Genomic DNA, 16,441 nt, shown 5'->3' with positions numbered 1-16,441 from the left:
GGAGCACTCGGAGAGAAACCTCTCCTGCCCTTGGAGGGTGCTGGGCTTGGGGTTGGTGGGAGCCATGGATTTAGGGTCTCTGGGGCCAAGGGTTTGGGGGTTGAGGGGTCAAGGATTTGTGCTTTAGGGGGGGCAAGGATTTGAGGTTTGAGGAGCCAAGGATTTGGGGTGTACAGGACAAAGGGCTTGGAGTCCATGGGACCAAGGATTTGGGGTCCGCGGGGCCAAGGGTTTGAGCTTTATGGGGCCAAGGGGTTTGGGGTTTATAGGCTAAGGGTTTGGAGTTGATGGGAAGCAAGATCTTGGGGTTTGAGGGGCCAAGGATTTGGGTGTTGAGGAGCCAAGGGTTTGGGGTCTACGGGACGAAGGGCTTGGAGTCTATGGGACCACGGATTTGGGGTCCATGGGGCCAAGAGTTTGAACTTTATGGGGCCAAGGAGTTTGGATCTGTGAGGCCAAGGGTTTGGGGGTTGAGGGGCCAAAGGTTTGGAGTTTATGGGAGTCAAGAGCTTGGGGTTTGAGGGGCCAAGGATTTGGGGGTTAAGGAGGCAACGGTTTGGGGTCTATGGGACAAAAGACTCGGAGTCTATGGGACCAAGGATTTGGGGTCTGTGGGGCCAAGGGGCTTGGATCTGTAAGGCCAAGGTTTTGGGGTTTATAGGGCCAAGGAGTGGGGGTTTATGGGGGCCAAGGATTTGGAGTTTATGGGAGCCAAGAGCTTGGTTGGGGTTTGAGGGGCCAAGGATTTGGGGGTTGAGGGTCAATGGTTTGTGGCTAATGGGGCCAAGGATTTGGGGTCTATGATACAAAGGGCTTGCAGTCTATGGGACCAAGGACTTGGGGTTTGGCTTTTATGGGGCCAAGGGGTTTGGATCTGTGAGAACAAGGGTTTGGGGTTCAGGGGTCCAAGGGTTTGGGGTCAGTAAGGCCAAGCGTTTGGACTTTATGGGGCTGAAGGTTTTGGATCTGTGAGACCAAGGGCTTGGGGTTTATCGAGTCTATTGAGTTGAGGTTTATGGTGGCCAAGGGTTTGGGAGTTGAGGGGCCAGGGTTTTGGGGTCTGTGGGGCCAAGAGTTTGGATCTGTGAGGCCAAGGCTTTGGGGTTTATATATAGGGCCAAGGAGTGGGGGTTTATGGGGACCAAGAGTTTGGAGGCCCAAGGGGATGGGGGTTTTATGGGGCGACAGCCTTGGGATGAGCGAGGGCGGCGGGGGCTGCTCTGCCAACCCCCCGTGCGGGGGGGGCAACCCCAAGCCCTTTGGCTGGGGGAGCGAGTGCCCCCCAAGTACGGCTGCCGGGGGGGGTGGGGGGAGACTGTGGAGCTGCTCCCAGCCTGAAACACCGCCCCCCCCCGGCCCCTGAGCTGCCGCCTGCGGTCCCCTCACTGCCTCGGCTGAGGTGACGGATGTGGCACACACACCCCCCAGCAGACACCCGCCCCAGCGCCCCCACACCCCACCTTGTGGGGGGGCCCCACAGCGCTGACTCACTGGGACACAGCGTTGGCGTTTCCTTTGGCTTTGGCACCTTTTCTCCCCTCCCCATCTCACCCCACCCCCCCAACACCCCCCCACATACAACCCCTTCCTCTTTCCGTGCACCTCATAGGTGTGGGTGGGGGGAAGGGAGCAAGGGGTAACTGAGGCAGCGGTGACCAGCGCAGACTGCCTGCGTTGCATGCACGGAGGGAGCTGGGGGGCTTCCTGCCCCCCCTGCCACGCTCTCGTCCCCCCGCTCAGGCTCCTCATTTCCCCAAGGGACATTCTTGCTTCTCCCACATTCCCCACGGGGGCACTGGGCCTCCCCGGGGCATTTAGTTCCATCCTTTGCCCCATCTTTTGCCCTGTGATGAGTTCGACAGTCCTCTGATGAGCTGCTTTGCGGGGGGGAGAGGATATTTCAGCCCTGTGTGGGTGTTTTTTCACCTTGGTGAGGAACCGTGCAGGCAAGAAGTTCCTTCCCCCTGGCCATGAGATGGCCACCGGCCACCTCTGCTCCTTTCTGAGACACGGCGGGGTGGGGGAAAGTGATGGTGGGGGTGGCCAAGATGTGTGTGGGGGGCTGCCTGTCCCCGCAGAGAAAGTTGAGGTTCTGGGGTGAAATCCTGCTTTATTGGCTCATCCACAGCCAGCGTAGGGTGCCCCGAGCCCCCCGTCCTCGCGCATGGGGCACAGCAGTAACGGCACATGCGTGGCCACGTCCCATGCGGGTCCCCCATCCCACGCAGGTCCCCATTCCTGCTGGGATTTGGGCACACGCTCCACCATCCGTAGGAAGGGCCGAGGTGGCACATGATGCTTGCGGCCCCCCTAGCCACCGTGTGGCCCCCCCAGGCCAGGAGCATTGTCCCGGCTTGGTCCCCACGCTGTCCCTCGGGGCTGGGCTTTGTGCTCCCTGGGGGTGTCCAGAAGCCACTGGGTTCCCCCAGGAGCCCTCAGTCGGCACCAGGCTCCCTGGAGCAGCAGGGACCACTGGGGGTTGTGGGGGTGTCAGGCTGGGGAGAAGCAAAATTAGGTGCCGGGGGGGGCTACAAACCCTCCCCAGGGACCCACACGGGCTGGGGCTCAGCTGGCAGCCCCCCCCCCAAAAAAAACCCAGCACCAGGGCTCGGTGCATTGGGGTGAGATACCTGGGGCAGCAGCGGCTGGGGCGGGGGGGGGTCCGGCTGGCAGAAGGTGGTTTCGGTGTGCTTGGGGGCTGGGGGAGTCCCTGTCCCCTTACTCTCCTGCAAGAGACACAGCGGCTGCTGGAGGAGCTGCGTGGAGCATCCTCATCACCCACTGCATCCCGCGGCTTGTGGTGGATGGGGAAACTGAGGCACGGTCTGGGGTTTGGCCCCCAAAGCCACCCGGGCGTTGGAACGCGGCTCTCTGCCCTCCCAGCTCAGAGGAGGGCTCACCTGGGGAATGGGAATTATCGGGGTGGTGTCGTGGCTAGGGAGGTGGTCCAGGGCTCCCAAATCTGCAATGCAACGGAGGTGGGATGTGACTCACGGCACCCAGAGCGGCTCAACGGAGGTGTACCGAGAGGACTCGGCTTTGCGGGGCTTGGGATGACCACGTCTCACCTGAAGAGTCGCTGGCGGAGGCAGCGCGGTCCTGGCTCCCTGCGGGACAGGGGGGAGACAGGCGTTACAATGGCGGAGCCCACCGGGATTTGGGAAAAACCCAGCAAGACCCTCCTGGGAAGGGGGCGGCGGTGGGGGCACGAGCTGGTGAACTTTAGGGTTTGCTTTGCAGGAGGGCGACAAAATCCTCAAGATTTGTGTTAAAGCAGAGGAGGAAAAACCCCAGGGCGGGGGAAAGGGCAGAGCCGGCAGCGAGAGATGCAAAACTGAGCAGAAAAGGGAGTTCTGGGTTAAACTTCTGGACTTTTAAAGCAAGAGTTGAGCAAGGGGGGAACCCCTTCCACGGGGCTAAGTCGTGGCCAAAGGGGTTTCTGGAGACAGGGTCTGCTCCTGCCCTTCCCCTCCCCAGCATGAAGCCAAGCTCCCCCCGTCCTTCGTTGAGCCGCACCGGAATAACTGACTTTTTGCAGCACTTAACGAAACTTTGAGGATGTGGGCAGTGAGACAGCTGTCACCCTTTCCTGCCAACCCAACGCCCAACTGAAGGAAGGGAGAAGGTTGCTGGTGCGCCGGTGGGGGAAGCTCACCTTCCCCCTTGGTCCGCCGGTAGGTGAAGAAGAGCACGAGCAGAGCAACCACCACAAAAATGACAGGGGACCAGTACCTGACAGGAACACCCGATGCATTTTCTACAGGAAGAGATAGGAGATGTGGGTATGCTGCCCGCAAGGGTGGATGGGTACAGGGGGTTGCGTGGGGTGGGAGGCACTGGAGGGTCTCTGCGGGGGGATGTAGGACCCCTCCAGGATGGTGGCATCTCCCCAAGCCACATCTCATAGAATCATAGAAGGGTTTGAGTGGGAAGGGACCTCAAAGGCCATCTTGTCCCACCCCCCAGCCCTGGGCAGGGACACCTCCCACCAGCCCAGGTTGCTCCAAGCCCCGTCCAACCTGGCCTTGAACACCTCCAGGGATGGGGTAGCCACAGCTTCTCAGGGCAACCTGCACCAGGGGCTCACCGCCGTCACAGCCAACAATGTCTTCCTCAGATCTCATCTCAATGTCCCCTCTGTCAGTGTCAAACCTCTCCCCCTCATCCCATGGCTCCCCTCCCTGATCCAGAGTCCCCCCCCAGCTCTCCTGGAGCTCCTTTAGGCACTGGAAGGGGCTCGGAGGTCTCCGCAGAGCCTTCTATTCTCCAGGTTGAACAACCCCAACTCTCTCAACCTCTCTCTGATCATCTTCATGGCCTCCTCTGGCCCACACTCCAACATCTCTTCCTTTCTCTGTGTCACTCACGGGTTGTGTTCCCCGCAGTGCCTTCTTGTGTCAACATGGGGGTGGTGACGGGGTCCCCGATCCAAGGAGGGGTTGGGGTGACCGTGCTGGCGGTGGGATCTCCCGTTGGCTCCAGGCCATCATCGCGCCATGTGGTGCTTTGCTGCCCTGGCTTCTCTTCTTTGAGGACGAGAGCTGGCAACGAGGGGCATTTATTTGTGTCGGTGCCTCCCCAAAGCCCAACTGCCCCCCCCAGGGGCTGGGGAGATGGGGTCTGCACCCACCCTACTGTGGGTCCTGCACCGCAGCCCTCACTCAACCTGCACCGCGGCTTGGGGATATGCAAGGCAGGAGCGAGAAATGGTGAACCTGTGTCCCTCCGGCCTCAAGTGACTTGGGACGGTGGTGTGGGGCTGGCAGGGGGGGAACATCATATACAGCAGAGCTGCTGTCCCACATCCTGTGGGGGCGGTGAGCAGATGGGTCCACACCTCTCTCCTGCATGACAACCCTCCCCCCCGCAACCGCCATCCCTGCTAACGAAGAAAGCGCTAACGGTGGCAGTGCCGCAGTGGATGCCGGGGAGACGGTGCCAAGGGTGTGTTGGGAGTAACACAGGGTCATACGCCACCGGGGCAGCGTCACGCTGGCGCAGTTGCCCCGCCGCCGAGGGGATGGAGGTTGGGCAAGCAGCAGCGGTGGCAGCAGGGAGGGGGTGCTCCGCAGTGGCAAAATGGGGTCCCCAAAGCAAACTAGCCCACAGCCCCATAGAAGGGGCCGGGTGGGCCAGCGAGCATCCCCGCCTGGGCTGGGTAGCCCAGGGGGTAGTTTTGGGGCACGGGTGGGTACTGGGAGAGCCTAGAAAACCCCAATCCTCCCCCCAGAACACGAGCCAGACCCAAAGCAAGCAATAAAGCGGGAACTCTCAACCTTGTCCCCCCCTCAAAACAGCTGGGGGAGCATCCTACCCTGCCCCAACACGTCATGGCACCCACAGCCTTCACACTGCCCTTTCCTCCTCCTCCCCCCGGCCCCAGAGATGGGGGGAGCCCCCAGACCCCACACTATCCCCCCCCCTTGAGCCCCACTCACCGGCTCCAGAGCAGAGCATGACGATGCAGAACCAGCCCGTCCCGACACCTCGCAGCTCCATCCCTCTCTGCCCCACCGAGCCCTTCACCGCTGCTCCCCCTCTTGCAATGTCTTCCTTCCCCTTTCTGTCCCCACCAACGGCTTCCTGTGAGCTCAAAGGTGTTGGCACTGAAATAGGGTGATTAATGGCCAGAAATCATCCCTGGGGTGGTCATTCTGGGGTGAGAGATGGAGCACTGTCAGCCCTCAGCGTGGGCGAAGGAAGAGGCGATGCTCCAGCACTCCCTTCGGACCGTTCCCCAGTGCCATCACTGCTGGTTTAAGCCCTGTCGAGGCCGGAGGTTGGAGTTATGAGGACAGATTTGAGTGCCACATGGACAAATCCCTTAGTAAAATGCATGACCCACTGGGGTATATATTTCTAATTGATCAGCATGAATTTGAGGAACCCAAAAACAAGCCTTGTCCCATAGTGTGAAAAAGCAGAGAACAAACAAATTACTCCACGGGCTCATCAACAACGGCCTGTTTTCACCCCAAAATAATACACAGGCAGAAATTGAGCACATATGTGTCTTGCATTTTTATTCCAGTAGCTCCTAGAGGGCTCTCCTGTGCCAGGCACTTCAAAGAAACCTCCGGTTTCATCCCTGAATAATTTACTATCCGCACAGACAAGACAAAGAGCAGGGGGAAGCGTCACTCACGGGAAGTCTTCCCAACACGGGCGGTGTCTGTGTGTCTGGTGGCACCGGAAAAATTGATGCTAATGCGTGTATTTTGCTCAGTTGCCGGCTCTGGGCGGGTTTGGGGAACAGAGAGGGTGGGGATGTGCCCTGTGTCCCGCTCACTGGGCACTAGGGTCCCTCTAAGTCCTGGCTCAGGGTGAAGCTACGCAGACCCCGCTGCAGGACATGCATCCCGGCGGGATGCAGGCGCCACCGCGCCGTGCAGCATCCCTGCATCGCTCGGGGCTCGGGGGAGCTGCTCTCCTCCCTAAAGCACTGCTGGGAAGCCGCCAAACTCCGCAGACACAGCACTTCACGTGCAAATATTTAATTTAAGAATGAAAACCACATATACAAACACATCAAAGGAGCAGAGCAGAACGGCACCAGCCATGTTCCTCGTCCTATTTTCCCCCACACCCGGACCACCTCCCGGACCACCTCCTGCCCCTGCACCCCGGCACGGCTCTGTAGCATCTCAGGGGACCTCAAGCGGCTTGTTCACGGCACAAAGCGGTGCTGAGCATGGTGCCAGGGCACTGCAAGGTTCAGAAGGTCCCCAGCAGGCCCAGGAGCAGCAGGTGCTGGGGAAGCAGCTTGCACTGAAACCACAACAGCCTGCGTGTGTGCGCTTGGGCAAAGGCACGTGTGTTTCCGTATTCAGCTTTCTACCACCCAATGTTATTTTTGCTTTCTCTTGGTTTAGCAGGCGAAGTATTTGCCAGGTTTGAAAGCAGAGCAAGAAGGAAAAGATTCAAGAGTGTCCTCATGTTTTCCCATCATCTCATCCTGAGGCTCCGCACTGCGATACACTGCAGAGTGTTTGGTCCACGCTCCTCAGACTGATCAGAGAGGGCAGAAAAAGGAGCCCAGACCCCACATGGATTGCCAAAACACGGGCAGAGGTCCTGTGCCAGACGAGCCTGCGCTTACAGGGCACTCACGTCCTCCCGTCGGTGGCTGGGGACCACTGCCACCCGGAGAATCAGAGGCAGCAGCGATGGGGAGGGAAAAGGGGATGCTGCAGCCAGGGCCCAGTGGAGAGGAGGACCACGCTTGGAGCAGGTTCACGGGCTCACCAGAGCCGTGCCGGGGCTGTGCCAGGGGTTCCGTCTAGCTGACCGGTGTGTAGTGACATTTCTCATCCTGCTGCCGGCACCCCGGCACACCGTTTCCCATCTTCTCGTCATCTGTCTGCAATGGCAAAGAGACAAAAGCTTTGTTTAGGATTGTGGGAGTGAGAAAGAGGGGACCCACAGGCTTGGCTTGAAGCACCAGACCCCAAGAAAGCCCCAGTGAAGGCCCATCTGTCCGTACCCTTTGCTCCGGGGTGAGGTCTCTCACCCTGGGGTCTTGCCCTTCTCCTTGCTTGGCGCTGGAGCCCCTCTGGGGGTGATGGCCATGAGCGCCAACTCACCTGGCCCATAGCCTGGATGGTGAAATAGATGGTTTTGGAGGTCTCCCCATCAGTGGAAGGTGTCTTCTTTGGGTCATCTTGCTGTGCATTGGAGAAACTTTGCAGGTGCACCTGGAGAAAAGATATTTTTTAAGTGTTGCCAGGGCTCAGAGCTGGCAAAGGGACCCCAAAGAGTGGATGAGCCAAAGGAGCCAACTGGTGGGACTGGGGACAGACCCCAGTGATGCACCGGGAAGTGCAGGCAGGTGGCTGTGGCCATGCCATCTCCCCTTGGGCAAGCACCAGCACTGGCATGTCCCCCTTCAAGCTTCCAGGAGGAACTAACTGACAAAGCCAGGGGTTGTCCAGCTGCTGTCCTTCCTCCCCGTCTGCACCATGAGGCCCCCCAGGCCGTCCCCGTCCTGTGTAGAGACTCCCCGGCTGCACAGCCCGGTTTGGCCATGTACTGGGAGGACAGGGATGAACCTGCACAAACTCACCTGCTGGTAAGTGCCGACTTGGGCGTACACCGTCGTGTACTCTGCTCCGGCTTCTGCAAGGAGAAAAAAGTGGAAGGTCAGCGAGGGAATAGGCTGCTGCTGCCGGGAAGGGGCTGCGGTAGATCCCCCTGCGTGACCCGCAGTGCTGCTGGGATGCTCCTTGCTGAGGGATGGAGGGAATCCCGGTTTAAAGCGTGCTGGGTTTGGGCGAGAACCCAGCTGTGCCGGAGCCATGGCAGCCCCACGGAGCCGCTGGAGGTGTTTTTGCTGTGGGTCTGGGTCGAGGTGAGCATCACTTCTCATCCCACTGTCCCTCCTGTCCCGGCCGCTGCGGGAGCGGGGTGCTTGGTTCCATCTCAAAGGACTGCAGTTGAAGGGACTTGCTAGTGAAAATCAGCTTTTATTTATTTATTTATTTAAATACAAGATCGCCGGCTGCTTTTGGAAGGCGATACACATTTGTCTCTCCTTCATGTGTTGCCACCATTGCAGCAAGCGTTAGTGTCAGCTCGTTCTTTGGCTTGTCGAACGGAAGAGGGGAAGAGAGGATTCAAACCCGTCATAATCCCATTTTTTGGGTCGAAATTTCAGTGCCTCTTGTTTGAAGCGCTGCCACCAACCCCACAGAGGAATAGCCATGCAGGCTTCAGCCCGTACAGAGAGGAACGCTGCAGGGAGAGAGTTTTGCCTGTGGTTCCTGATAGGACAGCTGGAACCGAATTATTGGCCGGGAGGAGGCGGTGGTCCTGGTGGTGGCTGTGCCCCAACACCCCGCTCAGGCACACGCAAATGCAAAACACAGTGCAGGAATTCCCCCATTGGCGTCAGCTTTATTTCATCTTACGGAAACAAACAAAACATGTACATAAAAAACAACCAAAAAAAAAAAAGAAAAAAAAAAGCCAGCAGGATGTCCACTGGGCACTGGCTCAGTCACAGGGGTGACAGGCACAACATGCCCCAACACAAAAGGGCCCTGAACGGCGGGTAGAGGAGATGGGAACTGGTCTGGTGGTCTCTTCTTCCACCCAGTTTCTCGCCTGGACTCGCCCCGCTGAATCCCTGGGTTTTGCGGAGCTGAGCCCGAAGTGATGCTTTTGGTCCCGGCACCCACCATCCTGCTGCTCCACCTCTCCCGGGACCCTCTGGTCTCTGTCTTCACCCCAAGAGCCGATGAAACGGGGCAGCGGCTCTTTCATGCAGTGATTGCTGGCAGTGGTTGCTCGAGTTGCGCACGGTGGTGCAGGGGGGGTTGTTTCTGGCCATAGGGCACATCACCCCTCGTTGCTCTGGTCTCTGCTCCCCCACCCCAAGTTGTCTCTTGCCACCATTTATCTTTTCCCCACCCAAATCCCTCTTGCTCCGGTGCTCTCACGGCTGCGCTGCCAGCTCCTTCTTGGCGAGCTGGCATGAAGGTTTCCAGCAAAGGACTGGGGGAGAGCAAGGCTTCAGCCACCATGCCATCACCTGGGACCATCCCCTGTCCCTCGCCACCATGTGTGCAGGCTTGGGTTGCACGGAGGCGTCGGGGTCCCGCGAGCCAGTACCAAGCCCCAGCAGTGGATGATTTCCCTCCTGATCTTAAATGCAACCAGGCTATTCCCATCAGGATAAAAGAGGAGGGAGGGAGGGAGGGAGGGAGGGAATTGCTTGGGAGAACCCCAAAGTCCTACCTGTGTTGGTAGACCACGCCGCAGACAAACAGAGAACACTCCAACCTGGGGGAGAAGTGACATGGGGGTCCCGTCAGCAGCGATGACCAATGTGAATGCCATGCAGCACCCTCAGCTCTGGCTGCCGCAGCCCGCCTGTGTGCCTGGGCTGGCTGTGCCCTGCCCTTCCTGGTCCCAAACAGGTCCGCAGGGGGGGTTACCTGCGGGGAAGCCCCTCACCTTTGGATATACAGCAGTAGATCAAACAGCTGAGCATTACTAAAAGCCCTCCGACTCCAATCACTGACACAATCATGATTCCAGTCCAGCTGCTCGAGTAGGTGCCTTGACAGAGAAGAAGGTCTGGTAACAATATCCCAAAACACGTCTGTCTCTTCCCACATCAGAGTAGGGGGGAAACGGACACATCTCTGCTTCCACCCACTGCTGAGCCCTTCCCTGCTTTGCAGGGACCCTCATTTCACACTAGCATGGTCCAACACAGAACGGAGGCGACACGCTGCACGAGGACAAGTGGCTTTGCAGACAGAGCAGCGGCTGGGAGACTCCCGCCCCAGCCCCTCCACGGCTGCGACCACCCCCCAGCTGGTGTCCCCTTTGAACTCCAAGGACCTCACGGGTGGCTTTTGGGGGAGGAAACCCCCCCGTGGGCGGTGGGCAGATGGACACAGAGCCACGCTCCCACCTCCAGCCCCTCCTTGGCTCTGCCTCTCCATCACACTTCTTGATTCGATGCTCCTGTCCCAAGCTGGGGCTTTTTGGGGGGGCAAGCTAGAAACCTGGACACCCCCCACCTCCCCAATTCCCCAGGTGACAAAGACAAAAAACAGACGCTACGAGCACTACCCAGAAAGCCTGGATATCCCCTGCGAGGTGTTTTGGAAGGAGACGGACTGCTCTGGCCTCAGTTTCCCCATCTCCCACCTCCCCAGGCTCAGGGGTCCGGGGCGGCCGGATGCTGTTAGCTAGCTTGGGCATACTCAGACAGACACCGGACACAGACGGGCTGTTCGGCAGCTCACCGGTGGTGGGAGGGTGGGTTGTGTTTTCTGGTGGCACGGGCGGCACGGTGGGTGGGAGAGAACAGGGAGAGAGGTAAGTGCCTCTGCCGGGGGTCCTCGGTTCTTTTTTGCACTCCAAGGCACAGCTCGGGGGGAAGCTGGACCCACCGGGAGCAGGATACGGCCCATTCCCACCACCCTCCCGCACATCTTTCTGTCCTGGTTTTGGCTGAGATAGAGTTAATTTGCTTTCTAGTGGTTACTGTGTTTTCAGAATTGGTACCAGAGGAATGTCGATAATGCATATTGTTTTAGTTGTTGCTAAGCGATGTTTATGCTAGTCAAGGACTTTTTCCAGCTTCCTATAGAAGCCGGGAAGGAGCATAGATGGAACAATAGAATGGCCAGTGGAATATTCCATACTATAGATGTCATACTCGGTATATAAATAGGGGTTGGCCGGGGGAGAAGGAAACCCCAATCGCTGCTTGGGTCAGGCTGGGCAACCAATTCACTGGGCAATGAGAGTGACTTGTGCCTTGTATATACTTTTACCATTATTATTATTACTATTGTTATTTTCCTTTTCCATTATTGTTATAATTAACTGTCTTTATCTCAACCCATGAGGTTTTTTTCCCTTTCCCCTCCTTTTCTTTCTCTTCTCCCTACCCTTCTGGAGGAGGAAAGGGGGGTGGTGAGTGGTCCTAGTTGTTGGCTGGGGTTAAACCACAACACGAAGATGCTGCGAGGGCTGGAGCCCCTCTGCTGGGAGGACAGGCTGGGAGAGTTTGTGGTGCTCAGTCTGGAGAAGAGAAGGCTCCGCAGCGACCTCCGAGCCCCTTCCAGTGCCTAAAGGGGCTCCAGGAGAGCTGAAGAAGGACTTTTTACAAGGGCATGGAGTGATTGGACGAGGGGGAATGGCTTCAAACTGGAAGAGGGGAGATTTAGATGAGATATTGGGAAGAAATTTTTTCCCTGTGAGGGCGGTGAGCCCCTCGTGCAGGTTGCCCCGAGAAGCTGTGGCTGCTCCATCCCTGGAGTTGTTCAAGGCCAGGTTGGACGGGGCTCGGAGCAACCTGGGCTGGTGGGAGGTGTCCCTGCCCAGGGCAGGGAGGTGGAACAGGATGGTCTTTAAGGTCCTTTCCAACCCAAACCATCCTGTGATTCTATGACTTTCCATGGCGGTTACCTGTACAGAGGGCAGCAGGTGAGATGACAGTGGCATTGCGGCTGCTGACAGGGTTTTGTGCCATGCACATGAGCGGTGGCTCGTCCGGGGGTGACTCCTCCACCAGCACCATGGGCCCCTCACCCAGCAGCCGGTCCCCCATGCTCCAGCCGTAGGAGACGTTGCCGGAGCCAGGGACTGACGTGGTGCAGTGCAGGGTGTAGCGGCAGCCATCGGCCGAGCAGTTCTGTGCCGCGCAGGTCACCATCGGCTCTGCCAGCTCCCCTGTGGTGGGAAGTGAGGGGCTGTCAGGAAATCCCCGACCCCCCATTTATCACAAAGCATAGAAAAAAAAAATGCCAATACTAAAAGGCACTCACTGTACACATGTAGGGTGAAGGTGGTTTTTGCCCCGGCAGTCTTTGCGGTGTAGGTACCGGCGTCGTCCATCCTCAGCTGGGAGATGCTGAACGCACTGCCATTCTTGGGGAAGGCCAAGCGCGACTTGTAGTTGTCATCAAAAAATGTGACTTCAGGAGGATTGCCAAATCTCACGGTCACGATGAGTTCGTTGTGAAAGCTCCAGGCTGTGACCGCATTCATGTTCTGGAGGCAGAAGGTGATGGACCTGCCCACAGCCCCGGTCATCTCTGCCTTGTTGCAGGTACATGCTGGGGAGAGAAGCTAGGCTGAAGGCAGCGCCCTGGGTAGAGGATGCACAGCGAGCTTCACAGAAGGTGGGAGGGCTCAGGGAAGAGCCTTGCCCCACTGTGATCACACTGTGTGATGCCACAGAGAGGCTGATCTATAGGGGCCAGAGCCCCCCATGCGATCATGCACAGGTAAAGTCATAGAATCATAGAATCATAGAATCAGTGAGGTTGGAAGGGACCTTTAAGATCATCAAGTCCAACCATTAACCTACCCTGATAAAAACACCACCACTTCTAAACCATGTCCCTAAGCACCTCATCTACCCTTTTCTTAAACACCTCCAGGGATGGTGAATCCACCACCTCTCTGGGCAGCTTATTCCACTGTTTAATAACCCTTTCAGTGAAAAAATGCTTCCTAATATCCAATGTAAACCTGCCCTGACATAACTTGAACCCGTTTCCTCTTGTCCTATCAGTTGTCGCCAGGGAGAAGAGGTCAGCTCCCATCTCTCTAAAACCTCCTTTCAGGTAGTTGTAGAGGGTGATAAGGTCTCCCCTCAGCCTCCTCTTCTCCAGGCTAAACAACCCCAGATCCCTCAGTCGTTCCTCATAAGGTTTGTCCTCCAGACCCTTCACCAGCTTTGTAGCCCTTCTCTGGACACGCTCCAACACCTCAATGTCCTTCTTGTAGTGAGGGGCCCAAAACTGAACACAAGTCATAGAATCATAGACTGGTTTGGGTTGGAAGGGACCTTTAAAGACCATCTAGTCCACCCTCGTGCCATGGAAAGAGACATCTTCAACTAGATCAGGTTGCTCAGAGCCCTGTCCTACCCAACCTGGAATGTCTCCATGGATGGGGCATCTCCCAGATCTCTGGGCAATGTGGACCAGGGTCTCACCACCCTCAACATAACAAATTTCTTCCTTATATCTAGTCTACATCTTCCCTCTTTTAGTTTAAAACCATTCCCCATTGTCATGTCACAACAGGCCCTGCTAAAAATTTTGTCCCCATCTTTCTTATAAGCCTCCTTTAGGCACTGGAAGGGGCTCTGAGGTCTCCGCAGAGCCTTCTGTTCTCCAGGCTGAACCCCCCCACCTCTCCCAGCCTGTCCTCCCAGCAGAGGGGCTCCAGCCCTCGCAGCATCTCCGGGGCCTCCTCTGGCCCCGCTCCAACAGTTCCGTGGCCTTCTGCTGTTGGGACCCCCCGAGCTGGAGGCAGCACTGCAGGGAGGTCTCCCCAGAGCAGAGCAGAGCGCAGCAGAGGGGCACAATCCCCCCCTCGCCCTGCTGGCCATGCTGCTGGGGATGCAGCCCGGGATGCTGGGGGCTCACTGGGCTGCCGGTGCACATTGCCGGCTCATTTAAACCCTCTGGGGCATCCCTGGGGACAAGGATGCACACCAGATCACCGATGCTAGATGCGGAGAGCACTGAGGAACCGCTCCATCGCAGGGTGGTTGCAGGAATTAGAGGTTCCTTTTATATTTTAAATAAACAAATTGTCTCTGAGGCGCTGGGCTGAGGTCCCTCAGGAGGACACATGCTTTCACATCCCCCAAGGACTCATGAAGCGGGAGGGCACCAGGTGCCCCCGCAGCTACAGGACACCCACACTGCTTCCCACCTTCAAAGGGGAAGGGAAAAGGGGAAAAAATGTGCAAAAGGAACAGAGCTTCGAGGCGCAAAATGAAAATGCAAGAAGTTTGCAATGACTCAGAAAGGTCCAGCAGCTTTCCTTCCATCACCAGACCAGCGGGCGAGAAACCGCTGAAGAAGGAGGCTTCTTCCCCAAAATGTGCAGCTGCTTGCTTCTCCCCTCCTCTGAGAACGAGGAAGGCAGTTCCCCTCTTATTCCATCTACTCCCATTTTAAAAATTACTGCTGTCCAGTCTGGGTTGGGGACAGAGGTTTTCTCCCCAGTTTCTTGAAAGGGAATTGACCCTGGCTCAGCTGGGCAACCCGGAGACCCGGAGATTGCCACCTCACCCCGGACAGAGCTCTGCATTTCTGGTCCCCACTGTCTGAGATGCCTCTGGGGCATCTCCAACCACATGGAAGGAAGAACTGGTTGGGGAGATAAATTCAAAGAAGGCAGTTCTGCTAAAACAGCAGATAAGGACGCTGGAGGGCTCATCCGGCAGTGAAACCCTCCTGGAGGCTGTGGGGAAAGAGGTCGGGGCAGAGGCAGCGTCTCTGCTCATTTCCTCTTGCCTGAAAAGAGGCAGAAAACATCTCCGGTTCCAAACAGCCCTAAATACCCTGCGACAAAACAGCTGGAGCATGGAAAACTCAGAGAAAACACTGGGGGAGCAGACTCTGAACCTGGCACAGAGCGGCAAACTCAGTAGCCAGCGCACATCTGGCAGCAGCTGGACAGAAACCCGGCTGGGGCTGAGACCTGATGCGTTCACTTCTTAGCAGAGGGGGATCATGCGAGAGAGCAGCACTGAGTCGTGCTGGATGTTTTTCACCCTTTTTTGCCCAACATCCCTGGGACAAAGTCCATCCCCGCAGTGCTGCACCTGCACCACTGGTCCCGCACATGCCAACCCTGTCCCAGCTCTCCTGGGTGTCCCCAAAACCACCCCGACCCCACCGAGAGCTCCTTCCCTTCCACCACCAATGAGCACCTTGCACTTACTCGCTTGGTGGAGGAGGAGGAGGGTGAGCAGCAGGTGCCAAAACACATCCATCAACCCACGGCGCACAGAGAGGAGCATCTTGTCACTGCAGGTCATGGTGACGAAAGCAAGGGACAAGTGCCTCCAGACACATATCTTTTCCTCCCACAGTCGGATGGGTGGAGATAACTGTGCTTCATCCAATGGCCAGTACCATCACCGTGACATCAAGCAATGACACTGGAGTTGGCTCCAGAAGGGGCGTGACGAGGAAGAAAAAATCCCAGGTGAGTAACGAAAACGTGTGCTGAAAAACCCCATATTCAAGCAAAGATGCATGTGGCAGCTGGGACAAAAAGCATCATCGTGGCCATGTGTGACACTTGTCCCAGCTCCACTATGGGAACCAGCACTTAGAGGGGGGTATCGAGGAGACCATCGTGGGTCGGCGCCCAGGAGCACATTGATGCCCATGGACCAATGTCACTGGGGCATCCTTTGCAAAAGATGCTGAGCTCCAAGCCCTCCATTTCCCCCAGACGGGACAGTTGAACGAGAACTGCAGGGAAAGCAGCCACTTCCCTAATTCAGATTGTTCTGGGAAATAGCATGACACCAGTGTCATACTGAAATTCAGGCAGAGGAAGCACTCTGGACCAGCTGAGCTTGTCAACCCTTAAAATAGCCCTGGTTCCTCTGCCCCACCGAGGGAGCGGGGGCTGCTGTCACCATCCAGCACTGCCCTCAATGGGACACATTAGGACTGGGACAGCAGCCTTCCAGTGCCTAAAGGGGCTCCAGGAGAGCTGGGGAGGGACTCTGGATCGGGGAGGGACTCTGGATCAGGGAGGGGAGCCATGGGATGAGGGGGAACAGTTTGACACTGACAGAGGGGACATTGAGATGAGTTATTGGGAAGAAATTGTTGGCTGTGAGGGTTGTGAGCCCCTGGTGCAGGTTGCCCCGAGAAGCTGTGGCTGCCCCATCCCTGGAGGTGTTCAAGGCCGGGTTGGACGGGGCTTGGGGTAACCTGGGCTGGGGGGAGGTGTCCCTGCCTGGGGCAAGGGGTGGGATGAGATGGTCTTCAAAGTCCCTTCCAACCCAAATCAGCCTGTGATTCTCTGCTTTTATGACTGGCATCGTTGCTCAATAACAAAGCAATAACATCATCACTGAACTGGTAAAAACAGCCCATCTCTTCTGCAAAACCATTGTAGGATGGGCAGGATGAGAGGCACAGGAAACACCAGG

At 57.4% G+C, this 16,441-nt stretch overlaps 2 protein-coding genes across 3 annotated transcripts; both read right to left on the bottom strand.

Moving 5' to 3' along the window:
- Positions 1 to 2,100: 2,100 nt before the first annotated feature.
- On the bottom strand, positions 2,101 to 5,476 carry LOC309682115 (uncharacterized protein). Of its 2 annotated transcripts, XM_082496137.1 has the most exons (7): positions 5,439 to 5,476; positions 4,368 to 4,541; positions 3,656 to 3,757; positions 3,069 to 3,107; positions 2,901 to 2,962; positions 2,631 to 2,726; positions 2,101 to 2,495 (listed from the first exon to the last, which is right to left on the bottom strand). In XM_082496137.1, exons 1-7 carry the CDS (start codon positions 5,455 to 5,457, stop codon positions 2,436 to 2,438), a joined length of 552 nt encoding a protein of 183 aa, XP_082352263.1. In that variant the 5' UTR covers positions 5,458 to 5,476; the 3' UTR covers positions 2,101 to 2,435. The 2 variants fall into 2 exon arrangements, with proteins under 2 accessions (XP_082352263.1, XP_082352262.1); XM_082496136.1 differs by having other exon boundaries at positions 2,101 to 2,726.
- Positions 5,477 to 8,872: 3,396 nt separating this feature from the next.
- LOC309682047 (SLAM family member 7-like) lies at positions 8,873 to 15,297 on the bottom strand. The gene is made up of 7 exons (XM_082496065.1): positions 15,211 to 15,297; positions 12,288 to 12,578; positions 11,929 to 12,192; positions 10,758 to 10,784; positions 9,955 to 10,059; positions 9,736 to 9,780; positions 8,873 to 9,492 (listed from the first exon to the last, which is right to left on the bottom strand). Exons 1-7 carry the CDS (start codon positions 15,287 to 15,289, stop codon positions 9,434 to 9,436), a joined length of 870 nt encoding a protein of 289 aa, XP_082352191.1. The 5' UTR covers positions 15,290 to 15,297; the 3' UTR covers positions 8,873 to 9,433.
- Between the last annotated feature and the right edge of the window lie 1,144 nt (positions 15,298 to 16,441).

This window comes from Vanellus vanellus, assembly GCF_965231255.1.
Source record: "Vanellus vanellus genome assembly, chromosome: 27".
In the NCBI taxonomy this organism is placed as follows: Eukaryota; Metazoa; Chordata; class Aves; order Charadriiformes; family Charadriidae; genus Vanellus; species Vanellus vanellus.
Note: the sequence above shows the minus strand (reverse complement) of the source record. Positions and strands in the feature narration are given on the sequence as shown.